The sequence below is a fragment of the Malurus melanocephalus genome, unplaced genomic scaffold (assembly GCF_030028575.1).
Source record: "Malurus melanocephalus ecotype Western Australia unplaced genomic scaffold, MMel_1.1 scaffold_280, whole genome shotgun sequence".
NCBI lineage: Eukaryota > Metazoa > Chordata > Aves > Passeriformes > Maluridae > Malurus > Malurus melanocephalus.
Window position 1 is genome coordinate 191,203 of NW_026623512.1, and position 26,676 is coordinate 217,878.

The following is a 26,676-nucleotide window of genomic DNA, read 5'->3' on the forward strand; positions in this document are numbered from 1 at the left end:
TGTTCTCTCTGTGTCCTTTCTCTCCTCAGTGTCTGAACAACTTCATTTCAGTCATCCTACTCCAACTCCCCAGGCCAGCTGCTATCCACCAATGCCCCAAGTCCTCTAAATCACGCTCTTTAAAATTTGGAGTGTCAAAAGGCAGAGAAAGGGGTACCTATGCCGACCTTGGGGGAAGGTGTGTGGGCAGTGCCTGCAGCTGACTTCTGAGCACACTTGCAGGTGTGGGATCCAAAGAGGATTCCTGAGGGTCCTAAATACAGAGGAACGAGACCAGTCAACAAGAGAGGGACTCCAGTTTGTCCCCTGTATTCACAAAGGCAAATCCAGTGACCTGGCCTTTTATGCCCTTACATCTTTACTGCCACTTTCCTGCTCCACCAAGAGCACTGTTGGGAGCATCCCATTATGCTTTGGTGGGAACATCGGGGAAAGCTGGTGTGTCAACATTGACATTAGGTGACTTGTAGCAGCACTGCCTGTAATCACACAGTTTATCATGCCCGCACCAACAGCAACATTTTACTGGTGCACCTGTGTCAACACCACTCAGAATGAGTCACTCACCCTCAGTACATGTACGAATTACCTTTCACATTTAGTTTGTCAAGGAGGCTATAGGTCACATCTGGCAGAGTTACTGAGTCAGTGCTCCAGGAATCTGAAACCASTACTCCCTCTACTGAATTCACTCACCCGCTTTTGTAAAAAATTCTATTTCACCAATAAAAGCCTGTCAGCCATAAGATTTAAAGATTTGAGCTTGAAGGGGCTATAATTATTTCTCTAGGGCTCTGTCGAGATTTCTGCAGCTTACGCTTTCATTGTTCCCACATGACTTTGTATTTGTCATAATTTTTTCTAGAGCTGCTACAAGTTTTCATATTGTTCCATACAAATTGAAAATTGAAGATCAGACAGTATATGCGAATTGAGCTTTAAATGACTGACTATCAATAATAGGAACAAGCTGGCTGAATGATTAATGCAGCGATTAAAATGAGGTGTTTCATTGAAAAGCCACCTTTGCTGCTGGAGAGACAATACAACCTGATTTGTTTTCCAGCTAACTAGTTTGTTTAGTAGCGTAGTGCTAACCCGGCTGATTTTTCTCCTTCTCCTACAGGACCTGAATGTTCCAGAAATTTTACTTCATCAAGTGGAGTGATAAAGTCCCCTGGATTCCCCGAAAAATATCCCAATAGCCTTGAATGCACTTACATTATCTTTGCACCAAAGATGTCAGAGATTATACTGGAATTTGAAAGCTTTGAGCTRGAACCTGATTCAAATACTCCAGGGGGAGCATTCTGTCGCTATGACCGATTGGAGATCTGGGATGGATTCCCTGATGGTAAGASAAAAATGGACTGTGATATGCATAACTATTACTATGTAGTGGCCTGCAGAAGGCATATTCCCATTTTTCAAACTGTCATGCTAGAAAGATCCTTGCTTGATTTATGTGAAGTGAGTTGAATTAAAAAGAAATGGAGAAAATGCTCTGTAAATTCATTCAGTAAAGCATATCATAGTGTGAATGATTTTTTTTTTAATGAAATATGTTCAGTTTTGAACAGTTGGCTTAGCAGAAACCTCTGTGTTCAGTGGTGATATGTGATGAACCTCCTACACTAAAATAAATTAAATGTGAGGGCTTATAATGAGTCCCCAGATTTTCAGAGCTAACACATGAGTATAGTCCAGACATTTCCAACAAATTGCAGAAACCGGACTTCAGGTACTGACCCTCTGCTTGCGGAGGAACTGCACTACAGACCAGCTGTCAAAGCAGAACATTTCTTTGCCAGAGAAAATGTGGTGTCCCTGCAGTTGCAATCATAGTGGCTAAATGATTACCCAGGTCAGTAAACAGTCACTGAGTTATTCATTCAGGTGRCTTCGGTGACTGGGCACTGCAGGGTTCCTCCATTATAGTGCTCTCTCTTCCAGCAGTGTAAGCAAATCCAAAGGTTTTATCTTAATTTGTTAATTTATAATCTCTGATTAGATGGGCACATGTGTCAGGGTGGGTGTGTTGGGTACCCTTCTGGAACGTCTCTGCCATCTCAGTAATTTTCCACTTAGCTGCTGACCACACTTGACCTTGTGTGCATTCACTAAGTGCATATCTGGATATTAGCTAACCCTGTAGAGCCACAGAGCCCTCATCCCACCCTCTGCCCAACCTCACACCCCTCCTTTACACTGAGCCTGACAAATAAAATAGCTGCATGATTCCTCTATGTTTTTCATGCACAGCACTGGGTCTGCAAGATTCAGCTCTCCCCTAGGCAGGGCAGCCGTGTTGTCCCAGAACCCAGAGCCAAAGGCTGCAGCTCCATTCTAAAAGGGACTTCAAGCTGAATACCCAATTTTTAGGGTGCCCAAATGCCTTTATGAGCTGTGGAAACAGCTTTGTACAGCTGATTATTTGTGATGCCTTTTTCACTGTTTCTGTGTATGGCATAAGCTGATAAAGAGAAGCATCTTGAAGCTGTCCTTTTTCTTCTTAATTTTTAATTTGTAGCAAAATTCAGTGACTGAAGATCTATGTTGTTTGTGTTGGGCACTAATTACAACTATTTCAGTTTTCCATTCATGTGATAACCCATATTAGTAGATTTTTTTGTTTGTTTTATGAACTGCAGTGGCAGTATCTGCAAACTGCTAATCCTACATTAATATTTTATTTAAATAAGAACATATAATTTAGGAATATATTTTAAKAACACATTTAAACTTGCCTGTTTCCCTAGATAAATCCCTGATATAATTTTRCTTAAAGCTTTCATTGATGCTGCAGGATATATATATTTTTAACATACATTTGTGCTTTTTGGTGTTTATTTTATGCTTAATGGGTTTATCATGGCTCTTTTCAATTCACTTCAATGAAGRGTGAAGAAAGACCCATAACAGTAGCTAAAACATTATTTACTMTTTAATGCTTCAGTTAGGAAAACAATATTTTAACAGTACAATAATGATGTCTGGAACATTTAATAATAGGTTTATTTGAATATAGGCCAAATCTGTCCTGTAGAGCTTGCATTTAAACTGATATTTAAAAGATGATCCAATAAATCAATTTACATGYAATATAACCAAAAAGAAATGCATTATTGCCAGTGCAGAGTGTTTCAAAGCAGTAATTTCCTGTTTCAAGAATGTGGCTGAGCCATTCTGAAGATCAATTATCAACAAGCATTATCAGACTTCCACAAACTGTCTACATCCAAAATGTTCCTGACATCCACTGAGGGTACTTGCATGTTTACTTGTAAATATTCAACAGAATTTTTAGGCTGGAAAAAAATGTTTTCTTGGATACAAAGTATTGGAGGTTACAGCAGTTGTAGGGAAATGTTTGCTGCATCATTTCACTGCAGGATGATCCTCAGTCAATCTCTCTTGTTTAACTTAACACTGCAAAGGAAGAAGGAATCTGATTGCTTCTCCACAAATGCATCACAGGGTGAATCCCTGAGAGGGAGAACTATTTCAGCTGAAGAGCAAAGTTGACACAGGAAACCACTGGTGCAACCTGGCCATAAACTGAAGGCAGAGAGTGTTTGGATACTGGGTGTACATAGAGAGAGGGTATCTGGGGAAAAAAAAATCTAATTTGCACCCACATGGAAGTAGTAAATTTCTACACAATGGGAAATGAGACAGTATGGTTGCCTTTGATGAAAGGAGACTCATCCAGGGTGAGTCTTTGAGCCATTTGTCCATTTCTCTTCAGTCTGTGAAAAAGTAATCTGCGCTATTAACTGAAGAAAGGACATGGTTGTGTGTGCTTCTAATTTGCTGGCATACTCCCTTGCACGATTTTAGCACATACCAATCTTTATTTCTCCAAGAAATTCCTAAGCAGGATTTATAGTTCGGTGAAAGTCAGGGATCATTCCCARCAGGCATGTTGGACATGGCCAGCCAGTTTCAGAGGGAAGAGCCCCAGAAGGACAAGCTGGGTCACACCGTGTGTCTGGTCCCAGTAACAGTCACTGTCTACTGGCTGCAGGTCCAGAGGGTGTTCCCTGGCCTGCTCTGTTTAATGATATATCATTATACAATGAAGTTGTTTTGCTTTGCTCCTCACATGCCCAGTTGTGTTAAAGCTGCTGTTGCACTGCACTGATATAAATATGGCAGAAGGATTTTTTAAATATGTGCAAAAAAAGGTATATCCTTCAGTTCACATCCCCTGCTCCACAGCARCACAGCTGTGGTTTCCTGGGATGATGGCAGTATTTTAATAGGAGAGAGAAAACAGTTTTTGGAAATAAGTTGTAGTCTCAGTCAGAGCAGAATTAGATGTACGGCCCCCTGAACAGGCATCTCTGGAAAGGAGGCATCAGTGTTTGAGCCAGGCAGTCAGTTCCTCTGTTCTCAGCAGGGAACAGCATCCCACTCTGATCTGTCTCAACATCTACTTTAGAGCACAKTTAATGGAACACTGGAGTTTCTTGTCTCATTGACTGTACTGGGAGCTGTGAATCCCTAAGTCAGATGTAAACTTTAGATACCTAAGTTAGAGCWGATGAAACCCAACAATAGTGGAAAATGTTTTCACTTTAGAATTTGATCGGCTACAGTCACTGGAGATCAGCAGGAAATGAATTTGCTGTCTTATACAGCTGGGATTATCTTTTTCTTTCCTTCCCCCAGAAAAAGCAAAAAAATAAAGAAATGTTCTTTTAAACAATTTTTCACAATCATGTTTAAAAGGATATGTCAAAGTCAGTAAGCTTCCATTTACATTTTACTTCTAYGTAATTTCCATTTCACTGATGGAAAACAATTTTCTGTTAGAGAATTTGACAGCRACTGTAACAGTCATTCAAAAAGACGTTAATCCTGAAATGCTCTGTCACAATCATGGAGTCCTCAGCCTACCTGGTTGTCCTTTTAGTGGATTGAAGCTGGCAAGTGCTGAGTATTTGSGACTTGATTCTACAAAATACGTGCTTATCTTTGAAGCATGTGAACAGTTAGATTGACTTCAAAAGGAATTCACCAAGGACACTTAACGGGACTGAAGTTAAACAGTGGTGTAAGTGTTTTGCTGTTTCAAGAGGAGAATGGCAGGCATTCAGGAATGCCTCAAACCTGGCATTTTGTTTCCTACAAAAATCCCTGCTGGAGAATATTTGAGAACTACATGTGTATGTTGCAAATATCGCACAGAAAAGGGACCATGGTTTGAAAGAGATAACAGGTGGATTCAGAGCAGGAGAGTGAGTAGATCTCAGAATAGAAATATAAGATTTTGCATGAGTAAACTAGACACCAAAAATATCTTTGCCCAAGGCACAGATATATCTCAGCCAGCCTCTGCTGAGAACACTCCATTGATGACTTTGAAGAAAAATAGCCCACTCAAAACGAGGACTAGCTTTAGTGATGAATTGCACATATTCATCATGCAGCTCTCTTTGAAGCTCCATAGGCTGTCTACTAGGACTCAAACGTAATTTAAAGAAGTTTACATACAGTTTGAGAACCACAGCCTAAGCATTGCTGCTCCAGTCAATACCACAAGAGCTTCCACTGAATTACAGAGCAAAGCAGAATGCTTTACTGCAGTCATTAACATCAGTGCAAATGAAGGTTGCTATTAATCTAAGTGTGTTTCCCCTGTTGTGGTTGCTTTCTACAMTCCTGTGAGAGCCTATTAAGATAGAAGACCATACACAAGCTCAGTGTAGTTGACTACTGGAATGTGAGGATGGAATAAATTTTTCAGTTGTTGCCTCTTTAACATCCTAAATTGTGCGCAAATATTTTGTCAGTAAAAATCATACCGCTGTGAAAATGTTGTCTACAATATACCTGCATACTTGTGAAAAACCAGCTTTAAAATTAAATACAYGGCTAGCTAGCATCACATTTCTTTTAATATTTTAGAAGTCTGATATACATTTTTTCCTTGCTTGTGGGGTTTTTTTGGTTTGTTTTTTTTTTAACCTTATTCCAAAAGCTAGCATTTCAACTAGAAGAGCCAAACCGTATTCCAGTACGTCTCAGAATTTCCTCATGGATATTTTTTTGTCCAGAAAGGCAAACAACAATAAAGAAGAAGCAGCAAGRATTAGGTTTCTCTTTAGTCTTGAACCACCAGCCACATCCTATATATTTTGCACTCAGACCTGTAAACCTTCAAAAATAATATTAAGAATAATTAAGGATTTATTCAAGCTATAGAATTAAATTCTGCAGTTTGGGAAATCCATACAAAACAGGTTTCTTAGTTGTCCCTCCATATTTTAACCAGAAAGATACTCAGTATTCTGCTGTATAATACTATGCCAGTGAAAAGAGGAGCCAGGGTCTCAGAAATTGCTGCWGCCTGGGCAGGCAGATGAAGTATCTGGCTCACYGAAATGCCTTTGTTCTGCAGATAGTGTCGAAACAACTTTGAGTGAGGACATACCCAAGTGCCCCACATTTGGAGTAGCCCTTCCTGGGGGATGCTGCCATAACAATGTGATGGTCCATATTTAGAGGCTGCAAAGAGCTTTCTAGGCTTAATGACCTGCTGCCCTAAAATTCCCATTTGTACTCTACACAGTCTATTATGAAATCCCATCTTGTTTCCTAACAAATTGTTGGGAAGATGGTAAAAAAAAGTGGTGGGATAGTCTACCTAAACTGACAAAAGTATCATCCCCTGATTGACTGCTAAGATGGGTTTCCTGCACAGCATTTTTTTTACATGATAATTTATTGTCATTCAGATGTTTTCAAGACTTGAATGGGGGAAAAAAAGGGAACTGTGTGTTAGCCATTTATRGAAGGAGGAGAATCTCAATTTCAACCAGTTATGCTCAAATCAATATCATATTAGGTCAGTGGGCTAAGGTTTACATGTTGTGCAAAAAAATTCAATACCTCTTTGTGTCATTCCGCACATTTTTGCCACTTGCATCTACATAGCTAGCAAAGGGAATGGCATTGTGATAGYTGGGCCAATCTGTTGAAGATTCAAATGCATAATCACTAAATATTTCTTAAAAATTATAAACCAGTGAGTCATGGGGAATCTTAAAGCCTKTCTGCTTAAAACAAAGTTCTCTTCTGTTTGTCATTTCAAAGAGGCTTCCCTGCAGGAAATGGGAGGAGGGAAGCTCAGAGAACCATAACATGGTGGCCTTATCCTCCTTGTTTTCTTGGAGTTCAGAGCACCATCAGCAGCTATAATCTTGAAAGTCGTTCTGGGGAAGAGCAGGATCAGAACTGTTTGCACACAGAAAGTGCAAAAGAAAGCAAAAACAAACACAAAACCAAAAACCTGCAGCAATCGAAATGTGGGGACATCATTATTTTGTGTTTTTTAAAAGCCGCCAATGGTAACAGTCTAAAACAAATTTCTTCCTCCAAAAAATAAAACTGTGAAGCTTTAGTGATTTCTAGGATGAGGAAGAATTCAATTCATAACCTCTAYAGGATGTTTCATTCTGTAAACACTGCATTGAACAACCTTAGTGAACGAAGTCTGAATTGGCAGGTATTTTAAATGCCRTGGGATTGCCAAGGCAACTGAAGACTAACTGTGGCCAGAATATGGATAGAAAAGCACATGCTGGCAGCAAGAGCTGTAACATCTGAGCTGCCTCTTTCTGGCAACTCTAAGGCCTTACAGAAATGTGTAGCTTACAAAATAAAGTTATTCCAAGCTGGAACTGTTTTACTTGTTGGAAAATGCCAATAAATGACTAGAAAATTATGTTAGCTGTAGATTTTCTTTGAACTGTGAATAATTAGGATATCTAAACATTTTATATTTTAAACTGAAAGTGTAATGGACTTCCTAGAGAAATGACAAGGTGTTAATTTAAGCCTGGAAAGCCAGTGGTGCAAGCATTAGGATGACGCCTCATGATTATTTTCGTGATTGACTCCATGGGTGGGTTTTAGCATTATCTTTTCTTATTGTTTGTAAGCACAGATGTACCACCATTGCACCGCCTAGGGACCTATCTGCAGGGAATGTTCAAATGCTAGAAGGCCACATATGTTGGTTGTGAATTGAGTAGATTAATTAAGGRAAAATACTATCTCACTGCACAGGAAATGCTGAAAAAATATCAGAATTTGGTTTATACAGTATTAACATTAAGAGAGATAATGTATCTGGGTATGTGTGTGTGTGTTCTGTGGCAAGGAGATAAACTTAAGAAATCCTTGCTCTTTTGAAAGGATTAAGATTTCACTCTTAAATTATTTTAAAATATTCTTTAATATTGACCATATGGGCAAAAGAAGGGTCTGACAACCTAAATAAAGGGAGAAGAAGAGTCATTGGTCATTGCCTCAATATGAGTAAAAAATGTTTTTCGAAGTTTGATACGAAATTAACAGATCACCTGCAGTACAGAGATTAAAATGTGGAAGGCATTGTTTGAGCTCCTCACAGCATCTTTTGTGCTGGGTTGGTGAAATCAGGCCATTCAGTTGTTCTTGTCATAAATTGGTGCTTCAATCACAATTGGAAGCACAATTTGGGAAATACTTGTGGTGTTTTGTATGTGCCAATTTTGTCCATCACTGTCTCTCCACACACTTTGAAGGACACTTTGAAATCCTGGTTCTTTATATTTTCAGAGGTTCACGGGGTGCTTTCTGGAGCATTTCAGAAGTACAATTGCTAGGATAGGATAAACAATTTATTGTTCATCGCCCCGTTATTGATGGCATTGCTATTTTTAAGTGTTGCAGAGGTTCACCGTTTCCTGCTGAGGGACTGTCCTTGGCAGGATATTGTAGTGGCATCTATTGTTATGGCAGCCCTGGTAGTTTACTATTGTATCCTGTCTCTTTGCAGTTGGCCCTCACATCGGGCGTTATTGTGGGCAAAACAACCCAGGACGTGTCCGCTCTTCAACAGGGATCCTTTCAATGGTATTTTACACCGACAGTGCAATTGCAAAGGAGGGCTTCTCAGCAAACTACAGCGTGTCACAGAGCAGTGTCTCAGAAGGTCAGTATTCATCTATCCCGCAGAGCTTCTTGGAAAATGCTCTCTGTTTTGTCTTCTTGCACACCAGGTGCTGCCTGAAGCTTTAAAGAAACCTTAAATAAATAAGATGGTGGGGAAGGATTGGTTCCGTTTTCCTTTTTGTTCTTTTTTTTTTTTTTTTAAAGAACTGCTGCCCTTTGAAAAGCAGGGCAAGAAGCAGAATTCTCCTCACAGTTTTATTCTGCTGTCTTGCCAGGAAGTTGGGATAATTATTGTGAAAAACTGTGCTGACCAAGGAAACACAGGAATGCAGAGCAATTGAACACTTACATTAAAACAATGAAACATGACCAATGAATGCACTATCCAAAGCCTTCTTTTATTACATGGAGTAAGCTTTGATGATCGATTTCTTGAATAAAAAGAWCCCATTTAATATATGTGCTCTTGTTAAACCATTTCATAAGCTATCTAAGCTTTGTTCTCRTATTTTTTTCTCAGTTGACTCATTTTCATGCTTACCCTGTGGACAGAGAATGAAACAAAGTGAGGGAGACAGGAAAATAACTGGCTGTGTTACCCCATGCCCTTGCAGATTTCATTGCTTTCCTCAATTATAAAACACACACTTTATATCAAACTCCCTCTCCTTTCTGCGTCTCAGTGAGTTTCGAGCAGATTCACTCAGATTTGATGTACTTGTTTAATCAAAGAAGGGACAAAAGGAAAATAAGTAAACTGAAATTTTAACTGTAACTCCCCACCTCTCCTCCACTCCCTGTGTTTYTAACAGCATTCTTACCCATGTACAGCCAGGAGGAGGGAATGGGGGACACACAGCCTCTGTGGATGGGAAGCACTGCACCTTCAGCTGGTTTGGTTTCTCCTTATGTAGGTGCTGCTCCTATCCCTTCATAACCAGCACAGGCAGCTTGTATCCCCATGTCCCCATGTCCACCTCCTCCACAGCCACCCTCCCTAGGCTGGAGATGCACCATCACACTGAAGGCAGAATTAATAATCCCTGCTGTGCCAAGGTTCCATCAGCTCTTAAACACAGGACARCAGAACAGAAGTTAGGGTGTATGAAAGCCCTTTAGGATGATAAGAGGAAATATTTTRTAAGCTGCAGAGTTAGAGTAGTGAATTCTCTCATTTGGTTTCAGCCACCCTTGCTATTTGTGTTGGCTGCTCACCTCCAGCAGACAGCCCAATCTACATCTCAGACATGTGAGATGTCTCCAGGAGGTTCTTGTCCTTCTCAGCAGACTGCAGGGAAAGCCAACATGTCTAGATCAAACTAGACACTTTTTAGATATCTTGATATTACTCCCACCTATCATGTTTTACTTTCTTTGCAGTGGCTTATGGCGTTCCTTCAGATTTCAAGCAAAGTTCCTTTACTCTGAGTTTTACCCTAATGTAGTTCAGGTTCAGTATTTCATCACATACCTTTACACATAGAAGCAGCATAGAACTGGGGGAGACGGTCCTATTCCACAGGAAATGCTGTTGGCATGATTCACTTATGGGTAGCCCCAACTACAATTCCCATAAAGCACACTGATAACATTTCTGAATGCAAATTTTTGGATCCCTGATAAAAAATTTAAACATTTTTTTTCAGAATACTTCACTTTTCATTGAAAAACCAAAACTTTGTTTATTTGAAGCTCATTTTTCCAGCCCATGGATGCTGAAGCCTTCAGCTCAGTGTGCAACACTCTCAGCTCCAGAGAAGGTGTGATAAAAAGGAACATATTTCTAACTGCCAGGACCTCCATTTCATGCAGTTATTTTAGCTTAAATGCTAATGAAGGAATTAGTTCTATTTCTGTAGTATGAAGCCCTTGAACAGAAGCATAGGCACACGGGTTTTTTTCTCCTGCTTTTGTGCTGGGGTTGGTAAACTTGTGACATGAAGGCCCAGGAGCACTGGGGTGTGAGGATCTGTCTGAAGCTATTGGTTTCTCTTGCCTTAGTGGGGATTGGCGCCTTTATTTTTGAAGACTGAGAGAAGAATTGAGTCACTCTGCCCTATCAACCTTTGAACTAACCATAGTGATTAGGAAGACAATTGATTCCAAATTATCTAGGTAATTTTTGTGTCAACTAAAAGAGATTGAATGGAGATGATGAACTCACTTACAATACACCATGTTGCAGAAGAGGTGGTGCTTTCCTTAGGTCAATAATCTTCTGGCCTGAATTCAAATTTTGTTGATCTGTTTCATTCCAGTGTCCAGGATATAAAGCAAACAGCTAAAATTTTAATAATTCTTTTCAAGCATTTTATATTTTTGTGCTGAAGTAAATAATAATTTAAAAATCAATCTTATTTCATTAAGTCATCTAATTTATCTTTTCTAGGTTTGTGCATAATTATGAGGTGAACATACATCATTCCATATTATGAATCCACAGGAGTGTCTGTGCTAGCCTAGAATAGACAATTCTATTGTCCTGTATTGCAATGGCTACAATACTGRGCTAAAAATATTTGTATAGCATTATTATTGCACGAATTTCCATGGCAACTCAAATGACAGTATTAAGAATGACACCTTAAGCCTGATACTGCCTCACTTAAAGTTGCTAAAGTATTCAAAGTCACATGAAAATAAATTCCTTGGATATTCATATTCAAAGCAGGGAAATGTTCTTATTATTCAAAGTCTAAATCAAAAAGCTGACCATAATAATGATGGTAATTTATTTTTCTTCAGATTTCCAGTGCATGGAACCACTAGGTATGGAGTCAGGAGAAATTCACTCTGATCAAATCACTGTCTCCTCCCAGTACAGCGCTATCTGGTCTTCAGAAAGGTCCCGGCTAAATTACCCCGAGAATGGATGGACCCCAGGGGAAGATTCTATCAGAGAATGGATACAGGTAAACAGATAACGTTTTAAAGGTGTTATTAATAATACTCTGTGGAGTTTATTGAATGTGGAGAATGCAAAAGAAAGGGAAAAAAATAGCGCAGTAAAGTACTTCTACCTAATTTAAGAATCATCRCAAGTGAATAGCTCATATTCCCTATTAGACAGAGAAAAAAAGACTTACTCCCAAAGGTATAGAAAAAGAAAAGGTCAGGAAGATTAATTCTTCTGCTTCCCACATCTATTGTTTTTGCAGTCTTCTGGGCACAAATAACAGAGATTTTGGTTTAGTGGAAAAGTCAATATTAGCTTAACATGCACTTAAAGTGGAATGTCCCAGTAAACTGAGCAAGTGCTATGTCTCTAGCTGATTACAGTTAAGCATTAATACAATGTGGTGTTTTCATGCACTCAGATTTCACCTCAGAAGACCTGTGTCCCTTCTAGAATGTGTTGCTCGCAGAATRAGTACAATGGTTTCTGTCTGGTGGCTATTCTTCCACATCCTTAAACACAAAATTCATTAGCAAGATGGGCTGCCTCAGCTTTGCTTTRTTAATACAGGAGAAATCCTGCAAACATTTGTTGCCCCTTGAGTTCAGTCAGTCTCTTTGGGCTTGCAGTTTGTTACACATTATCAGGTCCATAGCTGAATGCTGCATAATTCCTGAAAAGGTTCTGATTATTCATATCTATTACTGTATTTAAAAAAAAAAAACAAAAAACAAAAAACAAAAAAACCTATACTAGCAGGCAAGTATTAATATCATTATATGAAAAAAACACTGATTTGCCTCAACTGTAGGTTGACTTACACTCCTAAGCTGAAACCTAGATTCTATTTCTCTTGGCAAAAGCTAAGAGAAATTCTTAAGTATATTATATCTGTACTAATACTGAAATCTTGTTCATAGATTCGAAACATTCCTCCTATTTCTGCTGTTTTCTATAGGAAATTACTAACTGACATATAAAAACAATGGCTTATTAGACTTTCGTACCAATGTTCACACTGGTGTTTCCTGTGAGGTTTGATGTCTGCAAGGAAACTCAAAAACATGTTGAGTAGTAGTTAGTGAAGGGAAGAAAGAGGGGGAAATCTTTCATTTCTGATCCCTGGCACACAACGGGACTCTCAGGTGTCCTTCATGGGGGCCCCAATRCATCCTGAGCTCTTGGCGACATGGTCATCATGTACAATGACCTAACCAGACTTCAGAGTGGCCAAAAAAACAAACTCTTGATCCTTTTTCMTTACTTAGGAATAAATATTAAAATCTCCTCAACCTTATCTAAGTGCAAGGCTTGTTATTAATCATTGCCACTTGCAATCCATGGAATGCRTGTGGAAAAAGGGTGGAATGCATCAGAATTGAATTCCATGTGTTTCATCTGGTTGTAGGGCCGCCACTTTTCCTTTGTTTCCTTCTTTTCTGCTGTCACTTGCACATTTATGACCGGATAATCAAAGCAAGGGAGTTAGTCCAATCTCATTCATGTGTTCTGTGTGCTTATTAACTTTATTAAGTTAATATAACTACGTACCTATACATTACCTATATATATTTATTTTAATCCTTTCACTTAGAACTAGATCTTTCTAAGAAAAAGTTTCAAAGGAGTTCTTTTAACCATAAACTTCTTTAATAACAGACATTCAAACTATGCCAGGTTTTATGCTTAAAACAGTTCAGGGTATCTCAGGCCTCCTGCACATGAATTTCTCAGCCTCCTTTGCCTCCACATAAACCAGGGTGCTCAGCAGTTGAAACWACCACTGAGCATAATTTTTAGCAGCTTTTTACTGCCTCCAGCTATCCCATCAGCCCGGGAGTTGGTGGTTATTTGCATGCTGTGCTGCTCATGCCATGGTTCTCATCCACTTCACGCAGCTCCTGGTCTGGAAAAAGCAGYATGAATCATTTCATTTTAGCCCTTGGACACCTCCTTCACTGCCCAAGGCCYGTGTGGAGGGAGCAGCATCCCCAAGGCAGACTTCATCATGGAGCAATTAGGCTGTAGGTCAGTGTCTTGTTGGCAGGACTGATYCTACAAAGTCTTGTTTGAAGATTCATTACTTTGAGCAGGGGTGCTTTACACACGCTGCACAAGAGCTGCTGAGCAGTTTCTGTCACTCAACCTGTGCAGCAAAAGGAACTGAGCTAATTCAGAGGTTGAGATCATGCCCTTTCACAAGGTAAAACACCTTCACTCTAGCTCTGATAATTCTCACTCATATTTAATTGTGGTTTAATTCTATACTGGCATTGATAATTCAAACTTCCAACTGTGCTCTAAATGCTTTCATGTTTATTGACAATCTTGAGATGGGTGCTAGGAGACTCAGGCCATCAGAAACCTCAATAAGAGGGTCCTTATGTATATAAACCTCCATCTTCTACAAAGTCTCGATGCCAGTGGCAATAAGTTCATGTTGTGAGTTTGTGTCTGGATAAAATATTGAAATCCCATGTTTCCCCTACACAAATATCCCTGGGAACAGATGTTCATCTCCATAAGAGCTTTCAGACAAAGAACCAAGGACATATAACTGGTAAAATACTCTGAAATTACCCACAGGAAAAAAAAAATTATAATATTTTATGAAAAGGAGGAAGGCACTTGTATATGAAGGACTGAGGTCACTTTGTTCTGCTTTGTTGGGCATGCTATTGTAAACTAGTCATTTATGTGAAGTATTTGCTTTTGTGCAGTGCAGCATAAATGGATTTTTGCTGCACAGTGCAAGAACTCTAGAAAATATTCAACAACAAAAAAAAACCGAAGCTGAAGGATACAACAATGCTGAACTTAGAACTTTCAAAGTGAAAATTTCTGCCTATAYGCCCTTGTGTGAGAGACAGAAGTTCTGTGTATATCAGTTAATCACTATTTTTTTCATAATTGCCAGTTTCCATACTTGCACAAACACTGCAGCTCGTTAAATAGTGATGTCTGTCTTTGAGCTGCTAATGTGCATAAGCAACTAGGGCATATATATGTGACCTACGTGCAGTCATACGTGGGCAGAACAGCTTGAAAATTCAGCTCCAAATTTCCTAATTTCCTCAATGTGTTGGGGGTTTTTCATGTAGGAGAAATATTACCGTTCTGCTTTCCCTTCCTTTTGCCTCTCCCTTCAAGGTTAATGTTTTTGTTAAGACAAAAGAAACAGAAAACCTCATTGAGTATCAGCCAAAGGAGATTGGTATCTATAGAGGACGTCTAGAGGGCATGAGATGTTGTCTTCTCTGAGCTGTTGAAATCTTTTGGATCATTTCAACGAAAATAATTAGGAAAATAGTGTTGGCTTGTTATTAGTAATGGATTTGCATGAGTTCCATCTGTGGACCCAAAACACATTCTTTTGTAGAAAATCCAGACTGCTCCTTTGTGGCTGACACGAACAAGCTCCCGAGTCCATCTGAGTGCCACCTGCTTACAGAGCTCTGTTAAGCAAAAGTTGCCTTTGCCTTCCTTTCCTCAGTTGTTTGAAARTCAATGTCAAAGCTTAGATTCAAAATAACCATAGTGCAGTCACACTGTAAGTCTGTACAGTATTTTCTCCACTTTATTTTTACCCTCAAACACACTTTGAAAATTGCTCAACTAACTTGAGATTTGGAGTGRTTCCTTAATCAGAAACAGAGTCACTCTGGATTGAATTTCTTCTTTAAAAAGACATTAATAAGTCTGTGAATTTTCTAATATGAATGGAATAAAGGTATGCATGATGGGCTGGCAAAAATATGAATGAAGGTAGTTTATTGTTATATGGGATGTTATTAGCATCTCAACCTTAAGCTCAGCCTACTTGTTTATTGCACTTAGTTTCACACACTTGACTGCCCTTTGGTTTAAACAGCATAATTTAAAATAAAAAATGAAAACAGCCCTTTAATTTGATCAAGAGCAGGGAACTGCCATTGCAATGTAAGTCATTGTCCCTCATTAACGTATCCTTTCACAGGAAAAATAGTATAGTGTTTCCATTTCTGTAATCTGAACAACAAACATGTTAATAGGTATCAATTACCAGCCAGTTTCAGTACTTAGAACCAGTAAGAAGGCCCAAGCAAGGGTTTCACATCTGGTTTCAGTGAAATTGTTCCTGTCTGTGGTATTTAAAATTTAAAGAACTCCTGTTATTGTGCAATTGGGAATCCTCAGGGAGTACAATGTTAATGAAATCCATAATGTGCAAGGATTTTATGATTGCATTTTCAAGGCATTCCTTCAAAAGGGACAACTGATGCCTGCCATGGCAGCAGTAATTGTGTTTTTACAGAGTAGATTTAAAGTTCACATTTAAGAAAGCAGTTACGTTTACACTCATTTGAAAGAAATAACGTGCAAAATCTTTATACTTAGGGAACTTTTTGCATCTAATTTCTCAGCCCTTTGATAAGGAGCCATTGTGCATGGCAAGACCTTGTGCCTCAGGGATGCCCCAATRGGTTGTGGCCAGGAGCCCCCAGGGCAGGGCAGGAGCAGGGGGAGCCCCCAAAGGGAGAGGCATCACCAGCTAAAAACACTTGAAAGGCACGTGTGTGGTTTTGAGGGGAGGCTGATTGCCTTTCCCAGAGTCACCGGGAACCTCTGCTGCCATCAATCCTCCTCATGGGGTGGGAATTCAAACCCACAAGAAGCAACACCTTCTGGGTGCTTTTACCRCAGGATCTGTGTGTTTTCTATCAAAATGTTTCTTCCAATGCTTGTAACACAAATCTTTGCACTCACACCAAGCTGAGTGATAGCTTCTGGGAGGCACAATTTTTCTCTCATCCTGTAACAGTGAGTGAGACCTCCAGTTTGCCCAAAACAAACAAAAGCATGTCTGGTAATAACACAAGATGTTCAGTTCATATTATGTCTGGGGTTGGGCGAAACCATAAATCCAGCTTTAAGAATCCTAGCATCCTAGTATCAGACCAAAACTTTGTAGCCATAARCCAAAAAGCATTATTCTGGCATAATACATTCTGCCAGCTCAAATTTGTTCAAAAAGGTTAACAGGGGGTTCACATAAATAGACATTTTGCTCTGGATTGAACATTATCTGTCATTCTGCAGCTGTCATAGAGCCATACACTAAGATGAACTCCTTATTGTGTGTTCTGGCTAATATGACATAAATGGCTGATCCAGCCCAAATTTTTACTGCTGGGTGTTTCAGCAGGACGCAGACCTAACACCATGTGTAAACCTCCAGACTCTGAGCACAGGCTTGRTYRGCTCACTGGCTGCCAGTCKGTCTCATTTCCCACCCAYCCCTTTGGCACCTACAGCTCCTGCAGAAAGCTGAGACCTCTAGACCAGTCTGCCCTAGGAATGTCAGCTGATCTGGTGCAAAATTCTCCCTTTGTATCTTGCAGCATTCAAGATTCTGGAGAAAGGCCAGAGAGGTAACAATAGGTGTTCTCAAAAAACAACCTGGGAGATCCCCCTCACCTTCACTGATTGAAATATCAGTTGTTTATTTAACACTGACTCTGCTGTGCAGCAAAATATACTCCCATTGATTTAAAGCATTTCTCTGTGTACACTACTTCCCCAGAACTGAGAGAACTCTGAGATGGAATTTGCCTTCCACATTTGTCTTCATTCCTTTACTTTTTAACCTACATTCTTCATTATTTGCTCCTTTACAAGTGAAACCCAGGAGCATACATCACTGATGTGAACTGGTATATAGATTAATACTGATTTATTCCCATAACACTTCTGAAATTAATTGCAATTCATCATTTGGTGTCTCGACCTTTCATCTGTGTCATAGCTGATTTCCTTATCAGATATTCACTTAAAAATATAGTCAGTATTTATATTTGCTGCTGCACAGCACATTTGTTTCATTAACAGGTTTATTCTTACATCAGGCAGCTGTTTAGGCTGACTTTACTCAGCAAGCTGATAAAAACATTTCACATGAAAACTCAAGGAAATGCCTGTTATTTTTATTATTATTTCTGTTTCTTTTGGAGTTTGATACAGAAGTGAAGTGCATGATATTGCTGCATAGAATAACATGAAAACTGGGAAATCTCAGCCTCCCAGTTCTCCTGGCCTTTGAAGGACTGCCTGAGAGCTGGAGTTCAAGGCTTTGTGGTGGGGCTTGCCCATCATTAGGGAGCACACTGACATGAAAGCACAAAAACTGTCAGTTCTTTGTCTTCTCTACCACTTTAGATTGCAAGTCATGTATTTGGTTCATGTCATTTTGCAGTTCATAACTGCACTCCAGAAATCACAAAAAGCAGAGTTAGCTTTGTGTGGAAAACTGTTACAGTTATCTTAGCGGTCTTAACATGCTTTGCACATGGGCAAAGAATGACAAAAGAATATTCCTTTCTGGAAATCACAGCCAGCACAGACTGTGACACAGCGCAGAACCGGGGTTAATTGACCCAGCAGGATACATTCATACCTTTATTTACTGTGACATGGGAATAAATGGTAGAGTTCCACAAAGGCAAGTACTGAAATTAGACTAGAGGGAAAGGGAGAAATAAAAGGGCCCTACAAAGTATGAAGGTTTTTTGATTATTCAAAGTGCTTTAAGAGCTATTTTAGTACCAGAAAGTTCCCAGCCATAGATTTATCACACTGGGGAGGCTGAAGAGATGCTCAGAGAACTGTGCAAAACCATTGGCAGCCTTATTKCTCCAGAAGTGCAGGTGCAAAATGCAGTTTAGAAGAAAATCCTCTCTACCTCCCTCTGACATGTTTCATCATCAGCCCTAATGCAGAGGGGAGTCCTGCGTGGCTTCAAGCAATCCTGCGTGCAACATATGGAGGAGCAGCAGAGGCAGAGCCCCTCCGAGCCTCCACCACCAGCCTAATCATTATCATAGTTTCAGTTTTTTCAGGGGATCCATTATGCAGAGATCTGAGTGGTTTGTGTGTAGCTCTGTAATTACCTATGCATCCACTTCCCAGTCCAGCCCCACATCCCCTCAACGGCTGCAAGACAGATGGCCTGTTAGAGCTGAGATAGCAAATTAAAAATGTGTCCACCAAAAGCACTGATTCAGCAAATACTAAAATTATTTTGTAAATTTATCTCACTTTCACTAGTTGGTTCCAAGAGGCAAAGAAATTTAAATCTTGAAATCAAAATTAAAACTAGTTTTAAGCTAACCACCACAGGCTTGTTTTGTTTAGTTTATAAAATCGCATCTTGTTCTTCTTAATTTCACAGAAATTAGGTCCACTTAGGAAACTCTGTAAAAAGTGGTTCTTCTCTCTCTTTTGTTTTTGTTTTTATTTTTTCTGTTCACTGGGTTCACATGTTTGGCTTGACTCAAAACATTTGCAGTAGTTTGCTAGGTTTTAAGATGCCATCGTGCCAAGAAATGGGTTGTTTGTGCTATTGTGCTGGGTAGGGTTTGCAGAACCTGTGGGGCTGAGGCAGCCTTGCCCACCCAGTACCAAGCAACACATCTGCTCCACCACACCCAGAAAGTTCTGCAGATGTGAAGGAAGGCATCTCAGAGGGAGATTTTTCTGAGTCTGGCAGAAATAAATTAATCTAGGAGACTAGGCAGGTGTCAGACTGAGGGTGAGGTAAAGCTCGAGGCTAGAAGTTAAGTGACTGAGGGCAGTGGCTGGAAACAGAGCCTTGGGTAGGAATGCACAGCTGAGGTGTGTTATAATAAGCAGAATTATTACTGAGCTAAAGGTCTCTGTTCTCATGGGGCCAACAGGGCTGGAGATGAGAGGTGTGCTGCTGAGTGCTTTGCAGAGACGATTATGCATTTTTATTCACTCCTTGCACACCTGCACAGTAGTACGAAGCTGTAGAGTTCATGAGTCCTATGGGCCCTTCCCCATCCCAGYATCCATGCTCCAGATTTTCTGTTGCTGAGCTATTATTTACCTCCCCTGTCCTTGTGTCATCCTGCTTTTCTGTCCCTGCTCAGTTCTGGTCTGCCCCTTAGGTGACATTTTCACAGCAGCAGCAAAATAGGTAGAGTGGAAGAATAAATGAGATTTCTTCCAAGCGGTAAATACCTGCCCTCAGAAAGCAATTTGTCTTCTTTCCACACAAAAAAAAAAAAAAAAAAAAAAAAAAAAAAAAGTGTATTTCGAAAAGGAAACACTTCATTACATTTTGTCTTTGCCTCTAATGTTTTAATTTAGGGTTAAAAAAAAAAATAAAGCTTTAAAAAGGCATGAGAATAACCTGCAAAGCTGACTGGTAAACAAAACCTGCTAGAAGAGAAAATACAATTGACCAAACATTAAGCTGAGATTCAGTTCCTCTGTTTTCAGGAATAACTTGGCTTCTCATCAGAGCTGTTTACATATAACTTCACCAACCAGCTGTACCTGTGCAGTCTGGTCTTTCTCTTCATTGCAGCATTCTGTGTTGAGCACTTCAGGCCAAACTCATTTCTGGTGTTGATCCTCTTGAAGCTGCTGAAGGGATCAATCTGTCCTATCACATATTAAACCAGGGTGTATTTTAACTGGCTGTATTTAGGTTGTAGATTATTGTACTAAGGAGTAAAGTGTCTTTCAGCCCTTATAGAGACAGCAGCAGGTTCTTCCATTGCAAATACTATTGGCTTCAACCTGTGAACTGAAGGGTTAACATAGCACAGAATSATTTTTAAATGTTCTTATCAGGCCTTCAAAATAAGCTGTCCACAGGAGAGTTCCCCCCTTTCATGATATGGTTAACTAAGAAAATACATCCTGTGTTTATTTTAAAAAGCAACAGCACTTAAAAATCAATAGCGTTTCTCTTTACATAGCTGCAGATAGAGTAACTTTTAGGTTGGCAGAGTCGGGGCACACAAACCAGGCATCATTAGCTGGCCAAGGAAATCCTGGGAATTAAATCCTCATGCCTGAAGTTTGAGCGTGCTTTACTGAGGGAAGGGCAGAGCTGGGGGCAGCTGGTCTCCCTGGTTTTATTCAGCACTTGAGGAAAGTTTCCGTGGCCTGTGCCATCCCTTCTGCTGTCCCTGCTCCTCCAAGACAAGCGCCCCACTCTCAGCAGCAGGTCTTCCAAATCACAGCCTCAGAAATAYTTCATCTACATGTGTGCATTTCCTCAGCCATGAGGAACATAGCAGAAAAAGTGAAATAATCTTTGCGTGTGCAGCCTCTCATTTTTCACCCCACATTTACAGTACTCTCACCACATTGTCTGACTGTAGCTACCCAACATTTTTCTAAAAGGTAGAAGAAACTCATATTTTAAAAAAGCAGTGACTTGCTTGGTGACCCAGCAGTRAATTAAAATCATCATATACAATGTGTATGAAATAGAAAATCGAATTTTGGTGCAACAAAACTGACAGTTCCATTTAACAGAGAATAAATGAATGCAGACTCCTGTGGATGAATGACTGATTTAAAGAGACTGTGCCGATTTTCCAAGATGAGAAAGCTGATCAAAAGAAAAGATATGTATTTCTATGTGACACAGGTTATACGCCTATTCCAGTGAAATTAGGCTTAAAAAGTATTATATCACAGACACTRGCACTTTTTCCTCATTTCGCTGTGATTTTTTATAGAAAACCCAAAGCCTGAACTCTCAAAAATATCGGAGTGTTGTAAATTCCAGTTATTTCAGTGGAACTGGCACTGAACACAGTGATTGCACAGCCAGATCTATCTGTGCCATCAAGGTGTGCTGTCTGAGACAGGAGGGTTTAATTTTGCATAACACATCACCCCTCGCGTAGCAGCTTCCTACCATTAGCATAGGTATGCTGTGAGACAGGAAGGAGAGGTTATTACTGTGTGTGTACRCATGTAGTATTGTACTTACATTCAAAATACCAAAATTATAAATCAAGTCCTTCTACCTGTACCGTCTGACAGGACAGCAGCTGGCAAAAAAATGCTGCAAAAGAACTTAATAGGCAAAATTCAGTTTTTTCCACCCAAAGCCTGGTTTGAATAACCCTGTGAAGAAGTCTGAGAGAGAAGCTTTGGATTACTTGTTTCCMATTTGTGCATTAGCTGCTCAGTACACTTAGAGGAAAGAAAGTCCTACAATTGTGTCCTTCTCTCAGAAAAGAGTGGTTCTGCAAGTATTGCTATAGAGTTTCCCTTTTCTATAGTTTCTAACACAAACCGGGGAAGGTCACATTCAAACTGCACTAAATAGTTGTCTTCATTCCAGATCAGAGGATTAAGCTCAGGTTTAAAATTAAATGTAAATTACAAATAAGTATTCAGAAAACGTTAATTAAAAGTATTACGTTCCTGACTCATTTATTGCTCAGCAAGGGTTCCTAAGTATCTTAGCTGGAGAAAGGGGCCATTCACATTCCTCCTTTTTTTTGACCAAGTCATTGTACATGTCTTAGGTTATCCATTTGCAAGTTAATGTAGTGCCGAAGCAAAGGTTTTCATTTTAAAGAAGTAATATTTCACAGCAAGATATGTTCCTGCAAGATGTAAAACAATCTTTTTCTAAAGCACTGGGAGTTAATCAGCCTTTCTYCCCATTGCTACAGAGAGGATTTGAATGGCATAAGATGCTGATTGCTTAGATCCCRGAGTCTATAGAAAACCCAATACGATTACATTTTCCTCCCTTTGTTATCAGAGTTTATTGTATCTTGGTGTTCAGGTTTTAAATAGTGTTCGAGTAAGAAAAATAAATTAGGAAAAAGGTATTTTCCGAGTCTCCTGAATAACGATGGCGTCGCATCAAAGCCCCACATGAATGAATGTGTAAGATGGAGCTTGCAAATGAGTAGCAGAGGGACGGTTCCCCATCCCTGCCTGTGCCCTGGACACATTTGTCACATTTGTCACTCACAGGGAGCCCATCCCTGGCAGCAGTGCCCTGTCCTCGCTGTGTGCCAGGCTCCTGCCCAGCCTCACACCACGAGTGCCACGCTGAGCTCGTGTACCCACGGCAGTGCCACTCCCGGCCCCTCGCAGCGATTCTCCCTCACATTTGATCTTTGCAGTTCCCACACTGGAGCAATTTGCTTTGCTGCATTCTGGAAATGTCTCCAGTTAAAATGCTAGTGTATTAACCTGCTGTACTGAGTCTCTTTTGTTTCTCTTTACCAGAGTGCTGCTTGCCAATTTTTATGACTACAGCAGATTTTACTATTCAAACAGAACCAGATGGAACACCAGTTCAAAGAACATGTCAGAATTAAATATTTCTTTTTTAATTAGTTGCTTCTGATTTATGCAAAAAAAAATTAACATAAGAGTGGGAGAATGTGCCATGAATCCAGATGCAACACAGCCCACACAAGCATTATCTTTTCTCTGTCAGAGACACAGAAGCTTTTTCTTTCATTCTTTTCTCGTCTTTTTTTTTTCCTTTATGTTTCTGGATTTCATTTTTCTTGCACTTTCTGCATCTTTTCCTTCTTGAACCAGCCTCATAATGATGACTGAGATTCTGTTATGTTTATCAGTCATACTTTTTCATCATTATCGTATATTTTCTCTCATAGAAACTGGCTGATCTGCTTCTGAGAAAAGTTACTGTACTCAGTGCTGTGACCTCAGCATCAGTAGCTCAGTGTGGTAGCAGCTTTTGATTCTGTTCTTTGTTTTCAGTTGGAGAATCTTTACACTTACATGTTTTACTTCTGCAGAAAGGATTTGAGCAGAAGGTCAAGATTGTGGGGAGTATATATTTCAACTGCTAAAGAAAGGTTCATTTCCCTTTTGCTGCCAAGAATTCCTATTTCTTTGGCTTGAATGTTTGCTCATCTCTTCTTTCATGCTTCCCCATTTTTGCCAAGTCACATAAMCATCAGTTCAGTAGAACATGCTGACTGGGGACAGTTTGTCAGGCACAGACTACAAGYTGAGCATGTGATTAGCTGCTTTCCCTTTTGGGGTTTTCAGGATGTTGCTGTCAAGGTCAATGAGAAAGACTTCAGTGACTCAGGAGAGATCTTAATAAGAGCAATATTTTCTCCCCCACTTTCTTTATGGAGCTGCCACAAGTATCACTGAGAGTTTTACTCAAAAATTTGAGGTGGTTTATGGGCTTAACTATTTTCACTTAAATCCAGGATGAATATTTACAACCTGTCATTAATCAAGGAGTTGTTCTCTTGTAATGACTACTCATTTCAAGAATGAAGACTTTTGGAAGTAATTTTCCAACCAAATTAATTAGACTATTTTCAGAATTTCTACTGGATCCTGTCCCGTTTTTACTTAGCATTATAATCTAAGAAATAAAGGAATTAAGTCATAGTTGTATGTATCTTATGAGAAAGCATGATTGGCCAAATCAACAGCAAAGTTAAGAAAATAGATCAACTCTTGCTTAATTAAACATTTGACAGAACAGTGAAGCGTCACAACAGTTAATCTGACTCAGAGCACWGTATGCTATCTAGGGAAATGACACGGTTTTCTAAAAATATTTACTTTGGTATGTTGTGTCAAGTGATGGATTGTACAGCTTTTCAAGCCACAAGAGATGCCCACAACAAAAAGCTTCCTGTTGTTAATCAAACTCCAGCTCTCAGTACTTTATTTTCTCAGGCTGTTGAACAGACCTACAGTAGGAGTGTTAAAAGCTGGCAAAACKGCTCCCTTACTACAGCTCCCTCAATGACTGTATTTTATTTAACCAGGCAGATTTTCTTTCTGAAGATAAAGTCTTCCATACTGCAGCCTAGTTATGTATGACGACAGGAAGCAGCAATATTAATTTCAAGCCGAGTATGTGGTGTGTCGTTCTTTATCCAGAAGTTTGCTCAGGTTTGCTACATGATGTATTGCGCAGAGCTAAATGTTATTTTTTTTCCTTCTCCTTAACAGGCCTCAAATAAAATTTGTATGCCACCCCTTGCATGTTTTTGTTTTAAAAATGTGTCATCCACCTGCATTTTTTGGAGACAGCAAGACAGCAATAAGAATATTTCTCCTGGATGCTAAAAGATATTGCAGAATAAATAGAGAGGAAGTAATTCATATATAGAAACAGCTAGTGCCTTGAAATATGCTTTTGTAGGAAATAAATTGATTTTAGAAATATGAACAACTGAGGATTTTTTACATGAACATTTCTCTCCTGAATAAAAATACACACTCGAGATGCTCCTCATTTCTTGTAAGTTAGAGGCCCATTCCTATAGGCAAATCCGCTCCCAGACTTCCACTTTCAAATAAAAACGGTCACATTGCAGCATAGGCAATTATCAAAGGCTGTGTTTTTGGATAAGGCCCTTAGGCATAATTTTCCAAGAGAGATATGCTTTTTAATCTGAATGAAAGCAAAAATCTAAAAAAAAAAAGAACTTGAAACACACTGCTGTTAGTCAAAGCTGAAGCTCTGGTCATGGAAATGAAATGTGAAGATTTCAGGTTTGGAGACAGCTGCCTATCTCAGATCACAGCCATAAGGCTTGCAATAACTTACAAAATCGCTTGCATTTTCTAAAATAAATACCAGATGTTTGTTTATCATATGTGCAGAAAGTTAAATGTCAARTAATTGCAGAGAAATGCATTTGATGTTCATCTTCAAAAGTACCGTGTTTCAACACCACATCTCTTCACAGCCACTCTAACGTGAAACACAAGGTCTTGAAACAAAAAAGACAGGAATGCCAAAACAAAAGCTCATTATTAAAGACTTACATTACAATCATAGCTGGAGCAGCCTACATCCAAGAAAAATGGGTTCCTCTGGTCATGTTAACACTTGGAGACTTCTTTGGAGAGGACATACCAGGTTGATTTGAACTTACACAGAGAGGTGGACTCTGTAGGCATAAACCTTCAAAATGCAAAAGAATTCCTGTCTGTTTGGTGACAATGCTCTTCCAGAGCTATTACCCTCTGCACTGATTCCTCTACAAAAAAAAGTAGAGAAGAGCTGTGTCTTGCCACAGCTACACTTTGGTACCTTCAGGTGCAAGTTGTTACTAGCAGTTATCATTGAGCTTCGACTCTGAACAGCCTCTGTGACATTTAGAACCTGTGTTTTATGGGCAATATTTTTGCTTCTTATAGAAAGCCAAGTTTAAAAAAACATTGGAACAAAAACAAAATGCATCACAAAGTGATTATTGAGGGGGAGCTTAACAGCCCATTAAAATGTGTCATGCAGTTTCCAGGGTAGTCTTCTACATAATTCATTTCTATCACCTTACTTAAAGAAGATTGCTGCATTTAGAGCTTAATTTGCAAACATACTTAGGCACCACAGAGGGGTGCTCAGTGTTGCAATTCTGTTTGGATGCACCTGGAGAGGAGCAGTTGCACTTCGGAGGCCACCGCAAAGAGCTGTCAAAGGGAGGGAAATGCATTAAGCTCTTCCTCTCTCCTGGGCCTTTTCACCAACACACAGTACTAAGAATTCCAAGAGGCCCTTCTGCTTCTCTGCTGCTTAATCTCACCTTTCTTGTTTGCACTGCTTCTTTCTCACGAAACTCTGATGGGGAAATGTTATTCTTCTTTCCTCTGTCAGCCGGTGAGCAAACAGCCCCTGGCATGCAGCAGGTCTGGGGTCACAGCTTGCTTTTGCCAGGGTTTAAAGCTGTGCTGAACACTCGAGCTGTCAGACTCCAGACACTCCAGGAGAGGACTACTGTTGACATAGTTCTCATTTTCAAGAAGCACATATAAATTTGCTGACCTGGAGAGAGAGCACAGCAATGTGAAGAGATGTTCTCCCTRACAAAAAGAGAGCCCTCCCTCCTCCAGAAATGTCTTACTCAGTTACTGGGGCCAGGAGTGCTAATGAGCTCACCTTTCCTTCCTCACTTATAGGCAATAAAGTAGAAGAGTTCCCCTCTCTCCCACTGAGAGAGTTCTGCCAGGTTTTAGGCATGAAGGTATGTGTCTGTATCCATTGTGTGYTTAGG

General features: G+C 39.7%; 1 protein-coding gene across 4 annotated transcripts in view; it reads left to right on the forward strand.

The window, feature by feature from the left end:
- Window positions 1-26,676, forward strand: part of NRP1 (neuropilin 1) — a 112,326-nt gene that overhangs the window by 49,427 nt on the left and 36,223 nt on the right. For all 4 annotated transcript variants that reach the window (XM_057376518.1, XM_057376519.1, XM_057376520.1 and 1 more), the window contains exons 4-6: window positions 1,127-1,354; window positions 8,831-8,986; window positions 11,692-11,858. In XM_057376518.1, the coding sequence (XP_057232501.1) occupies window positions 1,127-1,354; window positions 8,831-8,986; window positions 11,692-11,858 (551 nt within the window). The remainder of the gene's footprint in view (window positions 1-1,126; window positions 1,355-8,830; window positions 8,987-11,691; window positions 11,859-26,676) is intronic.